Source organism: Pelmatolapia mariae, linkage group LG15 (assembly GCF_036321145.2).
Source record: "Pelmatolapia mariae isolate MD_Pm_ZW linkage group LG15, Pm_UMD_F_2, whole genome shotgun sequence".
In the NCBI taxonomy this organism is placed as follows: Eukaryota; Metazoa; Chordata; class Actinopteri; order Cichliformes; family Cichlidae; genus Pelmatolapia; species Pelmatolapia mariae.
Genome location: NC_086240.1, coordinates 37,244,645 through 37,263,423, shown reverse-complemented (window position 1 = coordinate 37,263,423; position 18,779 = coordinate 37,244,645). Strand labels below are relative to the sequence as shown.

At 42.5% G+C, this 18,779-nt stretch overlaps 1 protein-coding gene and 1 pseudogene across 1 annotated transcript; both read right to left on the bottom strand.

Annotated features, from left to right (window-relative positions):
- Nucleotides 1-1,926: 1,926 nt before the first annotated feature.
- On the bottom strand, nucleotides 1,927-13,335 carry LOC134642770 (5-hydroxytryptamine receptor 3E-like; annotated as a pseudogene).
- A 520-nt stretch (nucleotides 13,336-13,855) lies between these two features.
- On the bottom strand, nucleotides 13,856-16,817 carry LOC134642769 (5-hydroxytryptamine receptor 3A-like). Its single transcript, XM_063494721.1, has 6 exons — nucleotides 16,589-16,817; nucleotides 16,275-16,444; nucleotides 15,828-16,038; nucleotides 15,369-15,551; nucleotides 14,699-14,871; nucleotides 13,856-13,867 (listed from the first exon to the last, which is right to left on the bottom strand). Exons 1-6 carry the CDS (start codon nucleotides 16,815-16,817, stop codon nucleotides 13,856-13,858), a joined length of 978 nt encoding a protein of 325 aa, XP_063350791.1.
- Between the last annotated feature and the right edge of the window lie 1,962 nt (nucleotides 16,818-18,779).

Genomic DNA, 18,779 nt, shown 5'->3' with positions numbered 1-18,779 from the left:
ATTAACACATAGTGAGTGAGAATGGTGACTGAAGAAGTAATACTCAAGCCGTCATGAGAATCCCCCGGTAGCCTGCACCTATTGCAGCATAACTAAGGGAGGATTCAGGGTCACCTGATCCAGCCCTAACTATATGCTTTAGCAAAAAGGAAAGTTTGAAGCCTAATCTTAAAAGTAGAGATAGTGTCTGTCTCCCAAATCCAAACTGGAAGCTGGTTCCACAGAAGAGGGACCTGAAAAATGAAGGCTCTGCCTCCCATTTTACTTTTAAATACTCTAGGGACAACAAGTAAGCCTGCAGTGCGAGAGCGAAGTGCTCTAATAGGGTGATATGGTACTACAAGGTCATTAACAAATGTGTGGATTTTATGGCTACTTTAGTTTTTATTATTTAGAAATGTTCAGTTTTACTTTAGCTCTTAATGTTCTGTTTTCATTTTTTTTTTAATCTTTTTTAAATTATCATTTATATTGTGTGGATATTGGTGGGAGCAAGATATAGATCCTAAGGTTTTCAGTGGCTATGACCATGGGGAGAGAATTAGAAAGTGGTCAATCAGAGGGACAGCTCAGGGTGGACAGTTTGGAGAAAGTTAGTAAGTTAGTAGTAGTCACTCAGTCTTGTTATTCTGTCTGTTTCATCTTACCCAGTTCCATAATTCAATCAAACAAAACAAAGTACCAACACTCTGAGAAAGTTTTGTACATTTTCGACTCAGTTGCTTGTTAAAACAAATTGTTAAATCTTAACTCACAGCTAGCGAAACAGTACGGACAGTTTTGTTTAACATGCCATTATAATGCTAGTGATGCTGTAGTTTTAGAGTCAAAGAGTTTAAAACTCTGTGTTTAATGCAAATATGAGTGATAAATAACTCAAAGACAAAAAGCCAAAGAAAATGCCGTGGAAAACTTAAATATTGATGGTTGAAACCAACAGCATAGACACAAAACAAAAGATTTACACAACATCAAATATTCTTAATATTTTATTTAAAGGTGACAGCAGCACATGAGGTTGATGTTTAAGAAATAAAATATTATATCCAAAATAGATACTCAGATCATCTTTAAACATGAGTCTCTAGGTCAAAGTTGACCATGAAAAAAAAAGCACGAAAGTATATTGAGTAATATATTATATGAAATTGGATGCAGAGCCATGGGGGACAATGTGGTGGACCACTGGAGGGCTCCACTAACACCCAGTTTACAAGAAGTGTTGATGCTGTGTTTTGGAGGGAAAAGTATTGAGTTGTGTGGTGATGAGCAATAAACCTGAGTGTTAATTGAGAGCTCTCGTGTCGTCTGTGTTTACCTCCACAACATAAGCCTTTCTTTTTGTTTGAGCTCTTTAAAACCTTATCTTTTCAATGCAACATTATGTGACTTTACATTGACGCGAAACAATTATTAATATAAATGATCTATAAAAACTACTGATGATGAATGTTGTAATAAAAGGTTGAGGTAAGCCTGTTGTAATGAAACATTTTATAAAACATCATATCTTTAGTATAGCCCTTGCCTAATGCGGGGGATTTGTGCACTCTTGTTTGATTATTTAATTTTGTAAATGAAGCCTTTTGACTCATTTAGCACCAAACATCAAATACAGAAAACTGGTGCTACAGAAAATGGATGTATAGAAGAACTCAAAATAATTATATAATTGTTATAATTGCCTTTACACAGCTTAGAATATTTGTAAGATTAAGTTTGTAATTATCTGGACTTTAAAACATCTTGTTTAATTTGCTTTTTGGTTCATAAAGTGATGAAAATATAAGACAGATGAAGGGTTTTGTTGGAAAATAGGGCTCTGTTATATATGTACTTGCATAATTGGCATACTAAAATTACAAAACAGGGTAAAGTATTTCAATGTATGCAAAGAGTTTAAAGAAGACAAGCTAAAAAGTTAAATTAGGCTGCATTGTATAAAACCACCCAGATAATGATGATGGTACTGAAGCTGACTGTTATGAAGATGATGTAAAGGATGAACAGCAGGCGGTCTATGATTAAACCTATCTGGATCCATTCCTCTGTGCTCAGGCTTTTGCTCAGATGCTTCTCCATCTGAAGGCGGATGGCCTTGAGGACTCTGCCCAGGCTCCTCAGCTCTAGCAGGGTTTTGTCCTCACTCAGTGGCCCCTTCTGTTCCAGAGTCTTGTATTCCTCTGTCACTGGAGAGGAGACTGGCATTTCTATTGAGGAGAGACAAGTGAGAAGATTATGTCAGCTTTCACATTTTTTAAGAATTTGCTCATCCTAATCTTGTTTCCTACCCTGTGTGACCGGATTTTGGATCACTGTGTCGTTCTGATCTCTGGGCTTTGGAGGAAGCCATACTAGTCGACCCAGGATTTTAAGAAAAAGCACTCTGATCCAACGAGGAGCTCGAGAATAGTTAGAGGAACCGTGCAGGAAGCTTGTAACGACAATAGTTTCCAGTAGACTTCCCACCATCATAGTCAGGCACATAGACAGGAAAACATCTATAATAATGATAGTGGAATAATAATTAATGTTAACATTTTATAGACAAATACAAGTTAAATCCAGACAAAATATTTAAAAATTAAAATCATGAATATATTTGGTCTATTCAGGGAATGGAGACAAGCCGTAAACTATTTAAGAAATATCCTTAGCCCCTGTCAGCTTGGTGAAAAAATTTGTCACAGATGACGCTTTAATCTACGAGACTGTGAGTCAACTGCTCTCAAAAATTCTGTGTGTTTGTTGTAATGCCTATATTGATTTTCCTAAATCTTGAGTCTGACATATTTGTCATGCATTATTTATAAATAATAATTAAAAAGACCCAAACTACCACTGAAACTGATAAAAATTAGATTAAAACTAAACATTTTCATATAATAAGAACTAAACTGAAATGAGCAGACCTACAAACACAAAGTTGAAACAAAATAACAAAAATAACTGTGCACTATAGCCAAAAACCTGGCACTTTGTTAATAATTTGATATGATGATTTGTACTTTTTAAAGGTATACTTTTAAGAATATATTATCCATTGTTTTCTTTCACACATTGTTGGAAAGGCTGTTAGCTGTGGGAGGGGAGCCCCCTTGTGGTGAGAGAGCACAGTTGCACTACTGAGCACATGTTCCAGTGATCAGAGTTGGAGCTAACACATAGCAAGAGCCACCTGGCAGACTGACTCAGCAGTGGATGTCTACACACGGTGTGAGTCGTGTGTGTCGCTAAAGAACTACCACACCCACACCCCTCACCACTTTTAAGCCTGCGGTTGCATTACTGTGTTGCTGTACTGTGCTGTTAAGCTGAGGAATCACAGTAAAGACGGTATAACCTTTAACTGTGCGTCCTGTGTGTTCTGACCGACACCCCAAGGTGAACACCACTGTTATTCAGCCAACGCCTATACAGTCCTGGGTTCAACCCAAATCAACATTGGTCCTTCGAGCCGGATGGTGCTTTCTTTGGATCCTAAGGATGCAGCCTAGTTTCTTCTCCAGTGAAGATGTCTCAGAATCAACTCGCCCGAGGCGCCAAGTACAACCTCCCCCCTACCTTGCAGACTATGAGGTGAGCTTGGTGGGCCACCAACGAGACATGACATCCTACCGTCACTCATACACAGCACAGTATGCACCCAGGCCAGAAGAGAGAAAGCAGTATGTGTCATCAGCAGTGTCTGTACAGACCTCCCGCTCATCTAGCCCGACGAGTCAGCCTGGATGGGAACACACCGTGGATGAATGGACCGCCTCTCCAAATGATCTGCAGGATATGCAGCAGCATGTTTCCAGTAGGGATGGCCTGAACCATCAGCCTCCTTCTCCTTTCCATCGACCATGGGAAATGCCTGCGGTTTCGGGTTCGCGGTATGGTACGGATGGCAGACCTCAGCCTTACGCCCAACCACGTGAACCAGGCAGAGTTGATTACCTGTCACAGCAATGGGACCAAAGACCACCCCCAATACAGGTACCCCCTCTGTCTTCCTCCCAACGTATGCAGCCCATCAGTGTCCCCACGGTTAGTTCCCATACATTTGAAATAGATGCACGAACGAGTCCATGGCCACAGTACGGCAATAGGCAGGACATCCATGCTCAACAAGAATACCAAAGGCCATACTTTCGCCCACCAACAGTTCAGAGTACTCCACCCAAGGATACTACAATGATTGATACATTGGATAGGATGATGGGTGAACTACAGCTGTTAAAGGAGCAGACACTGACAGCTAGTCGGCCAACCCCGCCATTTCCCAACAGTGCAACTTCCTTTCAGTTTGAACATCCACCTATCTTTCAGCAACATTTGAAACCTCCTTGGCAGGAGCAGTGTTCTGCTAGGGCGTATCCCAGTTTCCAGAGTCAAGCCCCCACCAAGATCTGGAGCCAGCAGCCCGTCGCCGAGGTACCAAGACCTATCACAACATCATGGCAATATAAACCTCATCCATCCCCAGCCTACCAGCCACCGCAGGTGATGGCACAAGAGAGAACATACAGGGGTCCAACTCCAAGTATTCCTGATCTCATTAGAAGGGACCCAAGCGAGTTTGCCCGGTTAAAGATCGCACTTGATAATCTGCTGCCACCAGATGCGACAGAGCTTTTCAAGTTTCAGATACTGATGGATCATTTGAAACTAGATGAAGCCCGTCTCATAGCTGATGCATATCTCAATTCTCCATCCCCCTATACTGACACTATGGCAGCCTTATCAGAGAAGTTTGGTCAGCCCCACCAGTTAGCCCTCAGGAAGATTGCCAGTGTTATGGATGCACCGGACATTCGTCGCGGGGACGTGGAGGCTTTCGAAAGATTCGCACTGCAGATTCGGGCTCTCGTTGGTATGCTGAAGACCCTTGGTCCGGATGGCGAAGTGGAACTGAAGTGTGGCTCTCACGTGGCACGGCTCCTCAGTAAGCTGCCAGCTGAAATGAGGTCTGAGTTTCGGAGGCACATGTGTCGCCATCCAGGGGTAGTATACAACCTAACAGACTTGTCGGAGTGGTTGCAGCTGGAAACATGGTGCCAAGATAGCAGTACCCAGCTTGGGGCTATAGGGCAGAAGGAGAGGTCCACCCAGAGACCAGAGCGCCTGAGAGAGGCGAAGTCAGTAAGGCGCATGGCCACCATCCTGCATGGCTCAGAGAATCTGCCGCCGAAGCAGCCTGTCGAGCCGGCGGGCAGCAAACCAGTTGCCCATAGCAAGAAGAAAGGCCCGCTGAAAGCTTTCTGCCCCTACTGTGATACGGAGGACCATTATCTCAGTCAGTGCCCCATATTCCAGTCTTTTGATAAGGCTCAAATCATAGACTGGATCAAAACAAACCAGCGTTGTTGGCGATGCGGCAGATCGCATCAAGCAGCCCAGTGCAATCTGAAGAAAGCTTGCAGCCTATGTCAAGGCAAACACCTTCAGATCCTGCATGAGGTCAACGTCAAGAGTGTGAAGGAGGGTACCTGCCTGGTGAGCTCTGCAACTGAAATACTCCACCTGGATAAACCTTCAGATTCTACCCGTGTTCTGCTTAAAGTGATCAGAGTTCTCCTGAGAAATGGTGACAAAACTCTGGACACTTATGCCATCCTGGATGATGGCTCTGACCGCACCATGCTGCTCTCCTCTGCAGCTCAGCAACTGGGCCTAACAGGCACACCTGAAGACCTAGCCTTGAGAACTATCCGTCAGGATATCCAAACGTTGCATGGGGCCTGCGTTTCATTCACACTGTCCCCTATCCTGCAGCCCCAGAAATCCTTCCACGTAGCTAATGCCTTCACTGCCCAGCGGCTTGGCTTAGCTGAGCATTCATATCCAGTTACCATGCTCAAGAGAAGGTACAGACATCTGAAGGACTTGCCCCTACAAACCTTCAGCAGAGTCTCGCCCCTGTTGCTAATTGGGGCCGATCACCCACATCTCATAAACCCTATAGAGCCCGTGCGCTTTGGATCACCAGAAGGGCCAGCTGCGATTCGAACCCGACTGGGATGGACTCTGCAAGGGCCTGCAAAGTCGCTTGAGCCACAGTTAGAGTCTCAACAGTGTCTGTATACCTCCTGCAGCCCCCCATCTGTTGAACTCCAGAGGCATGTGGAGAAGCTGTGGCAAGTGGATATTCTACCCTATAAAAGTGAGAAGGAGGTGACAAGGTCGAGGGAGGATCATGAAGCCCTGCAGATGCTGGAGGCCAGAACAAGGCGCGTGGATGTTAAGGGAGTGCTCCGGTATGCCACACCCTTATTGAGGAGGAAGGATGCACCACCTTTTCAGGCCACCCAAGAAGCGACACTGCCCAGCCTGAGGAGTATGGAGAGACGTCTGAGCAAAGACCCGGTTAGGGCCGCTGCGTATATGGCCGAGATGGAGAGGTTAGTGACCTCCGGGTTTGTAGCCAAACTGCAACCGGAGGTTGCATCTCAGAGCCAGGAGAGTTGGTACATACCTCATCACATGGTCCAGCACAATGGCAAGAATAGAGTGGTCTTTAATTGCTCTTTTCGACACAAGGGACTTAACCTGAACGAGTCCCTATTGCCTGGCCCTGTCCTGAGTCCTTCTCTGGTTGGAGTGCTCCTGCGCTTCAGAGAACACAGCATAGCCATCAGTGGTGATATAAAAGGGATGTTTCACCAGGTGTGCCTACTCCCGGAAGACAAACTGCTCCTGAGGTTCTTTGGCGCAATATGAACCGGGATGAGCCCCCTCACATCTATGAATGGCAAGTCCTTCCCTTCGGGACAACATGTAGTCCCTGCTGTGCCTCCTTTGCGCTCCAGCGGCATGTCCTCCTGCATAGTGAACCAGGAGAGGATGTGAGGTTCTCCATCGAACGGTGCTTTTATGTGGACAACTGTCTGCAGAGTGTTTCATCGATTGAAGAAGCCCAGCAGTTGGTCAACAAACTACGGCAGCTTCTGGCATCCGGGGGCTTTGAAATTCGGCAGTGGGCTAGTAATAGGCCTGAAGTGATCAGTCATCTGCCATCTGAGGCACGGTCAGAGAAACTGGAACTCTGGCTGTCACAGGACCGACAAGAAGCACATGAATCAACACTGGGACTGAACTGGAACTGTGAGACAGACACCCTCAGCCTCAAGCACCGACCCATTGACTATGGAGAGCCCACTATGAGGAACATATACCGAACCCTGGCTAGTCAGTACGACCCACTTGGGTTCATCATCCCCTTCACCACCAGGGCCAAGATTATTGTTCAGCAACTCTGGGACAAGCATCGCGATTGGGATGACCCCCAGTTACCTCACGATTTGCTGCACCAGTGGAAGACATGGAAGGTGGAGTTGGTGCACTTATCAGAGTTGACATTGCCACGATGTTACACACTGCCGCACAGGGATCAGTCTGACATTGCGAGAGAAGTACATGTCTTCTGCGATGCCTCAGAGCGAGCCTATGGTTCTGTGGCGTACCTGAGATCAGAAGATCCAGACAGTAATGTGCAGCTGTCATTCCTCATGGCCAGATCACGGGTTGCTCCGAGGAAGCAGATTTCTATTCCCAGACTTGAACTCTGCGCGGCACTCACTGGAGCCCAGCTTGCAAAGCTACTTCAGGCAGAGCTGACTTTACAGGTGACCTCATGTACGCTGTGGTCAGATTCAACCACCGTCCTCAACTGGTTGCATTCCGCATCCTGCCATTTCAAGGTGTTTGTTGGCACCAGAATTACAGAAATTCAGGAGCTTACTAACCCCAAAGACTGGCGATATGTGGATTCTACAAGAAACCCAGCTGATGACATCACAAGGGCAAAAGTCTCACTGAACTGGTCAGCCCAAATAGGTGGACCCAGGGACCAGAGTTTCTCCTCCTACCTCCAGACCGGTGGCCCTCCAGCCCATTGTTGAGTACATCAGACCCAGAGGATGGCACTGAGCTAAAACGCTCTGCCATATGTCATATGGCTAACACGACCCCGGGCAATCAAACCCCAGAGGCCCAGCGGTTCAGCACATGGGCAGAATTAGTAGAAGCCACAGCAAAGGAGATTCAAAATGCGGCAATTCAGGGTGACCCAGCTGGGAGTAACTCACCTACTGCGGGGGCCTACACCGAGGCAGAGCAACAAGTTTTGAGACAGATTCAGATGGACTGTTTCCCAGAGGACTACCACCTGCTACAGGCAGGCAAACCTATACCGGCTAGCAGTCGGCTTTTATGCCTAGCACCGCAGTACGATGCCAATCTTAAACTGATCCGGGTTGGTGGCAGGCTGCGGCGAGCAGAGAACCTTGATCTGTCTGTGGTACACCCTGTGGTCCTGGATCCCACCCATGTGTATACCAAACTACTCATTCAAGATGTGGATGCACGTCTCGGTCATCCTGGCCCAGAGAGAGTATTTGCTGAGCTTCGGCGGACTGTATGGATCCTGCGAGGTAGAGAGGCCGTTAAGCGGCACCAACATAGTTGCATGGATTGCCGTAGGTGGAGGGCAAACCCAGCTTCCCAGCAAATGGCTGACCTGCCGCCTGCCCGCCTCCGGCTGTTCAAACCTGCCTTCTATTCGGCTGGCATGGACTGCTTTGGTCCTTTCTGGATAAAGATAGGCAGACGCAGGGAGAAGCGATGGGGCATTTTGTTTAAGTGCCTCACTACTCGGGCTGTTCATATAGACCTCCTGACCTCCGTCGACACTGACTCTTTTTTGATGGCCTTCCGCAGGTTCATCGCGAGAAGAGGGAAACCGGCAGAAGTTTACTCAGATCAGGGGACAAACTTCAAAGGAGGGGAAAAGGAGCTCCAGCAGGCGTTCTCCAGCATGTGTCCAGACCTCCAGCAGAAACTGGCTAAGCAGCAGATTCGTTTCCGCTTCAACCCACCTGCAGCACCCCACTTCGGAGGCGCTTGGGAAAGGGAAATTCGCTCTATCAAAACCGCCTTATACACCTCTGTTGGCTCTCAAACAGTGAGTGAGGAGGTACTCAGAACCGTTCTTACAGAAATCGAGGGTATCCTGAATGCCAAACCCCTAGGTTATGTTTCTGCGGATGTGGCTGACATCGATCCAGTGACCCCAAACTACTTGCTCATGGGGCGGCCGGACAGCTCCCTACCTCAGGTAGTGTATCCCGAAGAGGCAGCGCTAGGGAGGCGAAGATGGAGACATTCACAAATCCTGGTGGACAGGTTCTGGTCATCCTTCATCAGACACTATTTGCCTAATCTCCAAACTCGCATGAAGTGGCAGAGACCCATGGAGGACATAACAGAGGGAGCAGTTGTTCTGCTGGTGGATCCACAGCTCCCCAGAGCATCATGGCAGATTGGGAGGGTGATGAAGATTCTTACTGGATCTGATGGCCACACCCGAACAGCAGAGGTGAAGATACGTGACAAAACATACACCCGGCCTATAGTACGTCTGATTGTACTTCCGGCGATCAAGAATGAGGATGACCAGGTGGGGGATCCTTCGTCTGCGTAGACAGCCTATCCATGGAGCCACTTTACACTGCAAATTGGGGGGCGGCTATGTTGGAAAGGCTGTTAGCTGTGGGAGGGGAGCCCCCTTGTGGTGAGAGAGCACAGTTGCACTACTGAGCACATGTTCCAGTGATCAGAGTTGGAGCTAACACATAGCAAGAGCCACCTGGCAGACTGACTCAGCAGTGGATGTCTACACACGGTGTGAGTCGTGTGTGTCGCTAAAGAACTACCACACCCACACCCCTCACCACTTTTAAGCCTGCGGTTGCATTACTGTGTTGCTGTACTGTGCTGTTAAGCTGAGGAATCACAGTAAAGACGGTATAACCTTTAACTGTGCGTCCTGTGTGTTCTGACCGACACCCCAAGGTGAACACCACTGTTATTCAGCCAACGCCTATACAGTCCTGGGTTCAACCCAAATCAACACACATGTAGCTTCATCATTACATTATGGTAGTTATACTGTTATATCTCTAGGTGGGTCAGAACAAGCAACCCTTTAGTATTTGGGCCAAAAAGTCACATTGGGACGAAATGTATACCAAACCAGACAATGTAAACGTACTTATGAGAGGTATGGCATTTCCAGTGACAGGCAGCAGGTCATTCATTATGAGCAGGAAGACGGTGTAGCCCAGGATCAGCGTCATCTTGAACAAAGACCGGTCGACTTCATTGGGAGGCAAGATGAAGCTGAAGAAGTCCACAGTGACGAGGAAGCAGCTGGGGAGCAGGAGGTTCACTACGTACATCATGGCGTGGCGCCGCAATGAGATCTGCAGCAAAGTGGAATTTAACACTAAGGACAGTGCAGTTGTTCCCGGGTGTTTTTGATGTTTTTAGAACTTTTAGATGTATTTGATTTAAATGTTCTATAGATCCTAGGTTCCTCAGATATACAAACCAAAGAGTTAAATATCTGATAATGAAGTGAAAACTCTTCTTTCGGATTACTTTCTAAAAGCCTTTGCCTTTGTGTCTTCTGTTTTCTTATAGTATGAATAATTAAATCATACAATAACATTATAGTTTTACAGTGTAATGGAGTGTCTTACATGGAAGCGAATTTCATCATAAAAGCCCGATGCTGTAGATGGCAGTGTGTATTTCTTTGCTGCAATTCCTATTAATTCCCATTCACCCATGGTTGCCATCATTGATTTAGAGTTTTCAAACATACTCTCTGGAGTCCCTTTCAGGTAAAGCTGCAGAGCACTACCTGCATGGAAAATAGTCAGTTTGTCAGACAAGACTATTCATATCAATGTCAGTAAAATAATTTTACTGTATTATAAACTAAACCATTCATTTCATAGGACAGATTGCAATAGATCCTCATGGACTTACTCTTGAGTGTGAATGAGCTGAAGGTTAAAGTGCAGTTCTGAATGTCAAATGGAAACAAGTAGATGTCAAGCCTGCACGAGGTGACAGCTTTGACAGGCTGTGAATCCCTCACAGTACCATCAGAAAGCAGGTAGGTAAATGGGACCTTTGGAGCTGTGTTTTCATCCATGCTGCAGGAAGATGAAAGACATAAAATTTAGAAACACAAGTATAACACAAGTACTGTATGCTGATAGTGCCCTCATTAAATGTTTCAAACAAAACTACCTTCATTATTAAAATTAAGTATACTCAGATAGCTACATGGCAGAAATAGAAAATGTATGAAGAACGGGCTTACAGTTGATACACAGAGTGCCGCCTAATATTAAGTATGACTGCTCAGTGTTAAGTTGTCTGCTTCGTTCTGTCTGCTAAATATCATAGGAGGCAGATCAAAAAGATTATATCTTCATATAGTGGATAGCAGTGTTACCAAACCGCTCTATTATCCTATCCACCCTATTGTTATGTTATTCCATTGACATCAGTTGGACCCCTATGTGAATCGCTACCTTATAGTAGTGGAGGGGTTTGTGTGTCCTATGGATCCCAGGGCTATGCTGTCAGGGAGCTTTTGTCCCCTCGCATGGCAAATTGGTCCTGGGTGAGGGATCACACAAATAGCGCTTCAGAAGACCCTTATGTGTACACGATCAAAGGAACCATTCACTTTGTTGGGGATGGAGTTAGTATCCTAGCGCAGGGCCCCTTTGCTCGGAGTAGAGCCGCTACTTCTCCATGTTGATGTCAAGGTACTGGGTGTGACCCAGTGTTTGTGTTTTTGGTTAAATATTCTTTGATTATTGTTGTTCTTGGTTTTGGTTATCTTTATTTCTTAAGCTAAGTCTTAGTGCTCCCTCCCTCAGTGTTCATCTTAGCCTGTGTTTAGTTTCTGTTCCCGTGTCCCACGTTTCATGTCTAGTCACCCCTGTCTCTATGTTCCCTGTGTCTCCTCAGTCAGCCGTGTCTCCATGTCGCAGTTTGTACTCTTGTCTCTGTGCTCCACGTTCGCTCTGTTTTCCCTGTCAGCCATGCCTCCTTGTCAAGTCTGCGTCTCTGCACCTGTCTTTTGTTTCTTGTTTTACTTTGATAGTCTTGTGTCCTGCATTCACTGTTTTGAGTTTTGCTTCCCCTTTGTCTCGTTATGTCAGATTAGTCCCAGCTGTGTTTCCCTCCTGTTTTCCATTCCCTCGTTACTCCCTGTTGTATTTAAGCTGTGTTTTCCTCTGTCCGTTGTCGTGTCATTAACCATCATGAACCCTCTCTGTGCTACGTGTGTTTCCTCCGTACTCCCACTTTAAGTTTCCTAGTTTCTTAGCTTTTTGGTTTGAGTTTCATGATTCTAGTTTCTTGTTTTTGGTTTTGTTTTTTGTATCAGTGTTGGAGTTTTTCTAATCTGGAGGAGGTGGCTGGGGAGAGGGATGTCTGAGCTTCTCTGCTTCTGCTGCTGACCCCGCGACCAGATAAGAGCAAGAAAATGAGTAGATGGAAATCGTTTGGAGTCGCAACTCAAATATTTCCTGACAACGGTATGCACAGAAACCATGCCTTTCTACTTTCACCTGTATGCACCTTCTCCATTTTTGTTTTTGCTGCTTAGTAGAGTTAGTGCTTTATTGGCTAATGATGCGTCAGGGCTAGTTCTCAAGATCACACAAATACATAAAAAAGAAACTGATCTTAAATTATTGAATTACTGAAGATGGCACTTACATTTCATTGATTATAATATCTGGTACCCAGAGATTTGTTCTTGGAATTGAAATCCGACTAGTTCCACAGTTTTCTGGGTCCCACTTGGTGAATTCATTTTCCCATTGCTGCAACACAAACCATGCAGATATAAACATGAACACAATATAAAACCTGCTGGCTACCATTTAAAAACTCGAGATAATTAAATTTAAAAGGGAACCCCAAAAACTATTCTTTTATCTTAACACTTTTATGACTTTTATGTCACTAATGGGTTTGGCTATTTGCTGCCCAAAAAGATTTCAAGGACAAAACTTAAACTTTGATCTATAAAAACATTTTTTTCTGGATAGATATGGGTAGAACTCAGCTGTTTCATTATTGCTTGAAAATGTACTATGAAAAAACTACTTACAACATCTTGCCATAGAAATGTTGTGAGGAGCTGGGCTTTCTCATCCTGAAAAAGAAGATATTTATTTATTTATCCTCAAAAAAATAAAAAATTGCCCTCATGGAAAATTGCTTTTGACCATTTTATGCTCTTTATCTTGTATAGTATGCAGAAAAGCACATGTGTATACATATGATCTAATATTGAAATGGTTTTATGTTAGTAAAGGTGTCATTTACCACTCCCATAATGCCAAACACAGTTAAGAAAAGGCCAACGTTAGTGACTGTTGTTATGTTCACCACAGGTCGAATGGCGTTCAGGTTGAAGACTGGCGAAAGAGCCTCCAGTGTTGACGGTGTATCAGGGTTAGAGCAGTTCAGCATAGTGGAGCAGTACTGAGCTGCAAAGGAAAGAAGAAATGTGCCCTCGTGATGTCGCAGCAAATATGCTTGTCTGAATGCCCACAATTACAACTCTGGCAAATGCGACCCAAATACGAGTGAGACATCATGTATATCTACATTTATCTAAATCTAAACTTGACTTTATCAAGTTTCAAATTTGAATTTCAGTTTTTAATCTAAAAGTAAAATCTTCAAAAGGTAGACAGGAATGAATTGGACAGCATGGTGCATAACATTTCTGGCTAAATGTGTATTTTAGACAATTTTTGTCTTTAATGGGTGTTACAATCTGACTCTCAGAAATCAGTTTTGCAGTTAGGAATTTCAACAGGTATAACATCATTTTGTAATAAGATTATTTTTTAATAAGATGTCTATAGACACTGTAGATTATGCACATAAAATAAGTGGTATAGTGCAAATAATAAACACAGTTTGATGAACCATTACAATTCGTCATTTATATGTTTAAATACTATTTAGTATTTTGGATAGTGACTTAGAATGAAAACTGTGAGAAAATCAACACATAAGAATTAATTACACAGGAGATTCAAATAATCAGTAATATAAGAATTAGTTATTTTTTAATAATATAAATAAATGTGTATTAGTATATTATAGGAACTTACCATGCATTAGCAGAGAGATGAAGATTAATAGAAGCTTTGAAGGCCTGACTTTCAGCGAGCAGCACTGAAAACATTAAAACTGTGGTTGTCAGTTTGAGTGGTGTGCTAGTGGCGTGGGCATCTTTTTAAAGACAATCATTACAGGTCATTAAAAAAAATCAGCGTTCAAATTGAACCTAACTGTTAAACCTTGACATTCGTTGTTAAATGTTTATTCATCCTAGATCTGTTATACATCTGGTATGAAATTTATGCAAACCTTCCTATTATGCCCACAATGTAAAAGCAGGTTTAGATGTTTTAGATGTTAGATATACATAATAAACATCTAGTTACAAGTATGAATAATGGATGAGGTGTATCTTGGTCTAGAAACTGATGTTTTAGATTACTTGGGTTAAGTACTACACAGTAATATGGTTTAATCATCATTGTATTCTTAAGTTGCAGATAAAATTACATTTTGTAACTGGTAACACTGTGTAAACATATTATTGATATAATCTCAGGAAATACAGAAATATCTATTGGGCTTTTCAATAAGAGGGAGAGCCTCTGTTTTCATGATATCACAACATTATTTTTCCATGTTTTTCCAGTCTTAAAAACAGATTAAATATCCAAGGCTCCATCCTAAAAGACCATAAGGGTTGGCAAACATATTTACAATGTATTTTTTGTACACTCAAAATAGATAAATATTTGAATACCTGCATCCACTCCTCTGAGCCTTGGTTGACCTCCAGGTGGATGTCCTGGAGGTCCTTGCCCACTTTCTTTAGCTCCTGCACAACCCCGTCCTCCACTGCTGGCCCATTTTTCTCTTGAGGCCCTTCATAATCTTCAATATTTTCCACAGCAGTCGTGGTCTTAAGGTCTATTTCTAAATCAATGGAAAAAAAAGTATCAGATTCAGAATCTTTTAGTGCCATAATGCTAAAAGCACAACAAAATTATATGCTACCCCATTCATTGCAAAGCAAGGGAAGCAAAAAATCAGTCTAACTATTGAAAAAATACATAAATAGAAAATAAAATATGTTCTGAAAATAAATATAGTATAAACAGTATAGAAATAGAAATAAATAGATAGGTACATGTGTGTGTAATTGAGTCATTATTGATTGCACAGGTTGTGACGAGAACATATCAATGTTCAATTTTGGCTTTTATTGTCCTGTGCTGCATTCCTGTGGATTGCACCTGGAGTAGCTCATGTGCCAGGGACTGCTTTGATTTAGGTCTTTTTTTTCTTTTTTTTTTTTACAACTTTGCAAAATAAATTATTTTGAACTCTGTAAAGTCAATTATTTCTGTAATCCTGAATTTCCTCATGCTACTGATTCTAAACCACTTCAAAGCTACTTAAAAACTACATACCTGAAGCTCTTGATTTCTTATTCATTGGTGCCATGGAAATAAGAAATCCCAGAAATTGCGTGAGGACTCGGATACAGTGAGGGACAGGAGAGAAGTCAGCAGACGCACACAGCAGGTTGGTGATGAGGTTTATTTCCAGCAAACTGGCCACCATCAGAGGGAGGCAGATGGAAAAGAACACGTCTACAGAGAGACAACGATGTGTGCTGAGACCCAGAAACAATACAAGTTTACAATGTCGCAGCCTAGTTGACTGAATTTGTGCATGTGCCTGGATATAAATATTAGCATTAAATACTGCTGGTATGGAAACCTGTTCCATGTAAGGTTTACATATTTTTCTCTATACTGTAATTTTTTAAACACTCTAGAAGTATGTTCCCAGTCCAGTTTCTATTCAAACACAACTGTAGCCGGTTTAAAGAAATCACTGTAGACTTTTTGTTGAGTGCTGCTCACATATGAGGAGTATGGTGTTTCCAGTGACCGGCAGCAGGTCATTCATGATCAGCGGGAAGATGGTGTGGCCGAGGATGAGGGTCATCTTGAAGGCGGATCTGTCCACGCTCTGTGGAAGCAGCAGGAAGCTGAAGAGGTCAACTGTGATGAGAAAGCAGCTGGGGAGCAGGAAGTTTACCGTATACATAGTGGCCCGGCACCTCAACATAATCTGTGGAAAGAAAAGAAGAGATAATTGAGGTACTCTTAAACTGTGAACCATGCTTGTCATTACCTGGTACATGAATGTTTGCTATATAACTGTATAATTCAGGATTTAGACTGAATTTATATTTTTTAGGTGTGTTTGACTTATGCAATAATCTTAAACATTTTAGAAATATAGGGAAAAAATTACAATTGATTTTATCTTACTACTTATTGTAGTTTATCATTACATCAACTTACATGAAATTTAAACTCATCAGCACATAAACCCTCACTGTTAATATCATTCTCTGTTGTTTTATCTGAGGTGATATCCAGTAGCTCCCATTCACACATGGTGGCCATCACACTCTCGGAGACTGTTGCCTTTTTTTCTGCAGGTCTTCCAAGAAAAATCTTTATGTCCCTCACTGTGCAGGGAAGAAAGGTGAAGAGAAAAATGCTCTCTTAACTCAGAGTTCACTTAAAGCCCACATTCAATTTAGAGATAATTAAAAAGGGTATATAATAATAATCAAGTAAAACTGATATGCATAAGTGTTAAATGTTCTTACCAAAGTGCAAGCAGGGGTTGAAGGTATAAGTGCAGTTTTGTATGTCAAAGGGGAAGGTGTAGACATAGAGGTTACAGGAGCTGACAGCTCTGACAGGTAGACTGTCATCCACCGTACTGTTATTACACAGGGAACAGGGTGTTTTTTGTGAATAGACATGTGAAATCAGAACATGGCATAGATTTAAGGCACTATTAATGTTGACAAAAACCCTTAACACTAACCCCATTATGTCACAGAGAAAAACTAAAGGAATTATTTTGTAAAAAATGTTCTTGATGTGTCTTTTTGCAAAATATTTGGGAGAACAATTTTCAAAATTCAAAAATTCAACATTCTCAATCATGGGATTAAATTTAGGGTTTTTAATTAATGGTAGTCATATTATCTGGTCTGCATATAAGTTAGATTTGTAATTGCAAGACAAAGGCACAGAGGATTTGTGGCATTTACAACAACAGAATACTCCACACAATGCTGAAACATTCATTTTTAGAGTTTCTAGATGACTGTTCTTTTGGAAATGCTTGTGCAGAGTTTGAGATAAAGAGTAAATGATTTTGTACTTACAGCTCGTTGATTACAGTATCTGGAACACACAATTTGGTTTTGGGGAGATGTAGCAGCTCAGTACGCCACTGAAATGTGTCCCAACTGACAAACTCATTGATCCGAGACTAAAACAACAAAACTGGTATCAGCACAAATAGCAGGCAAACCCCTGCATGGCTAAAATACTAGAATTATTGCAGTACATACATATTGTAGCCAAATATAAGTGAGCAGGAGTTCAGGAGTTTCATCCTGGAAGACCAGAAAAGAATTCTCTAACACAGAAAACACAGAAAGCCTCGCTTTGAAGAAGTTTGAACTTGTTGGTGACAGTCCTTCAACTCAAGAGTTTCAGATAGAATCGATACCAAAAGATAAAATCTGTATACACACTAACAACATTGTAAATAAGCTCATGTGACAAGTGACATACCGCTCCTAGTATCTCACACAGAGCGAAGAAAGTGCTGACATCGGTGGATTTTGTCATTTTCTCCACAGACCATATGTCACTTATTTCAAAGACTGGAGACAGACACTCCAGCAGGGCAGGTTTGTTTGGTGCAGAGCAGTTCACCATGTAAGCACTGCAAAGAGCTGATGAGGCAACGAAATTATGAATCTGAGTGTAATTACGTTGTAGTGTTTGGCTTGCAATGGGATTTGACTGAAATGAATTCAGTACTTGTAAATTCATTTGTCTCTCTCCAGATTTAATGCTCATACTTTTACTGTATTTAACATCATTGATTAGCTACTGAACACACTGTTGTTAAAGCGGAAACTCAAATACTTTCATTGTGCTTAACAACACATACCTGGCATGAAGATCAAAATCATGGTTGGCTTGAGTGACGGAAGAAGCTCCTGGAATCACAATCAGGAAGATTTATGGATAAAAAATGGTAATAACATTTTGGATTCAAGTAACAGATATGCACTATTATTAGTACTTAACTTCAGCAGTAACACTTGTGACAATGTAACGAGAAAAAATTCCTTACCATAATGTTGCGAGTGAAAGTGTTGTATTCCAGCTGTTTTTTGAATGGAAACAGTTTTATTTGGTATACTACAGAATAATCATCTCCTTAAATAATTTCCACATTTTTAAAAAAAATTGTTGACAGCTGTATTAGTCAGCAGCAGCAGAGCAAAGGTGTGTCTGCTGGTTATCTGGGAAACTTACTCTTGCAAGACTAAAGTGGCAAAGATATACATATTGTCACTAAACAAAGCGTGATGTGGACAAACCTTGGGCAAATGATGCGGAGCAGAAGGCAGGACAGCTGCTTTGCTTGTAGGTGTTTCCATACAAAGCACAGATAAACCACAGGTAATGTAAGGTACCTCAGTGTGTGACTTGAAAATGCCGAGGACTGACCACATCAGTGTCACACATGCCCATCACAGGCAAATGAGAGAAACCTGTGACAAGCAGGCGTTAGTCTGCCAAACAAGCTTTTATTATTTTATGTAAGTTTTTTAAAATAAATTTAAATTCACCCATTCTGTGAGAACTCCTTTATGAGTTATGTATCAAGATATTTTGTGTCAGGTCGGATTTTTAGTCCACATGTGGAAGTTTTCGATATGTGATCATAATGCACCAAAACAAGAAGAATCCCAGGCTAAGTGT

What these genes read in the sequence shown, in the direction of transcription:
- LOC134642769 (XM_063494721.1), bottom strand. Translation starts at nt 16,817, where the DNA reads ATGGGGTTAGTGTTAAGGGTTTTTGTCAACATTAATAGTGCCTTAAAT. An exon ending in CAACCCCTGCTTGCACTTTG is followed by an intron (nt 16,445 to 16,588) that starts GTAAGAACATTT and finishes TTCCCTGCACAG; the next exon opens with TGAGGGACATAAAGATTTTT. An exon ending in AAACACCATACTCCTCATAT is followed by an intron (nt 15,552 to 15,827) that starts GTGAGCAGCACT and finishes GTCTCTCTGTAG; the next exon opens with ACGTGTTCTTTTCCATCTGC.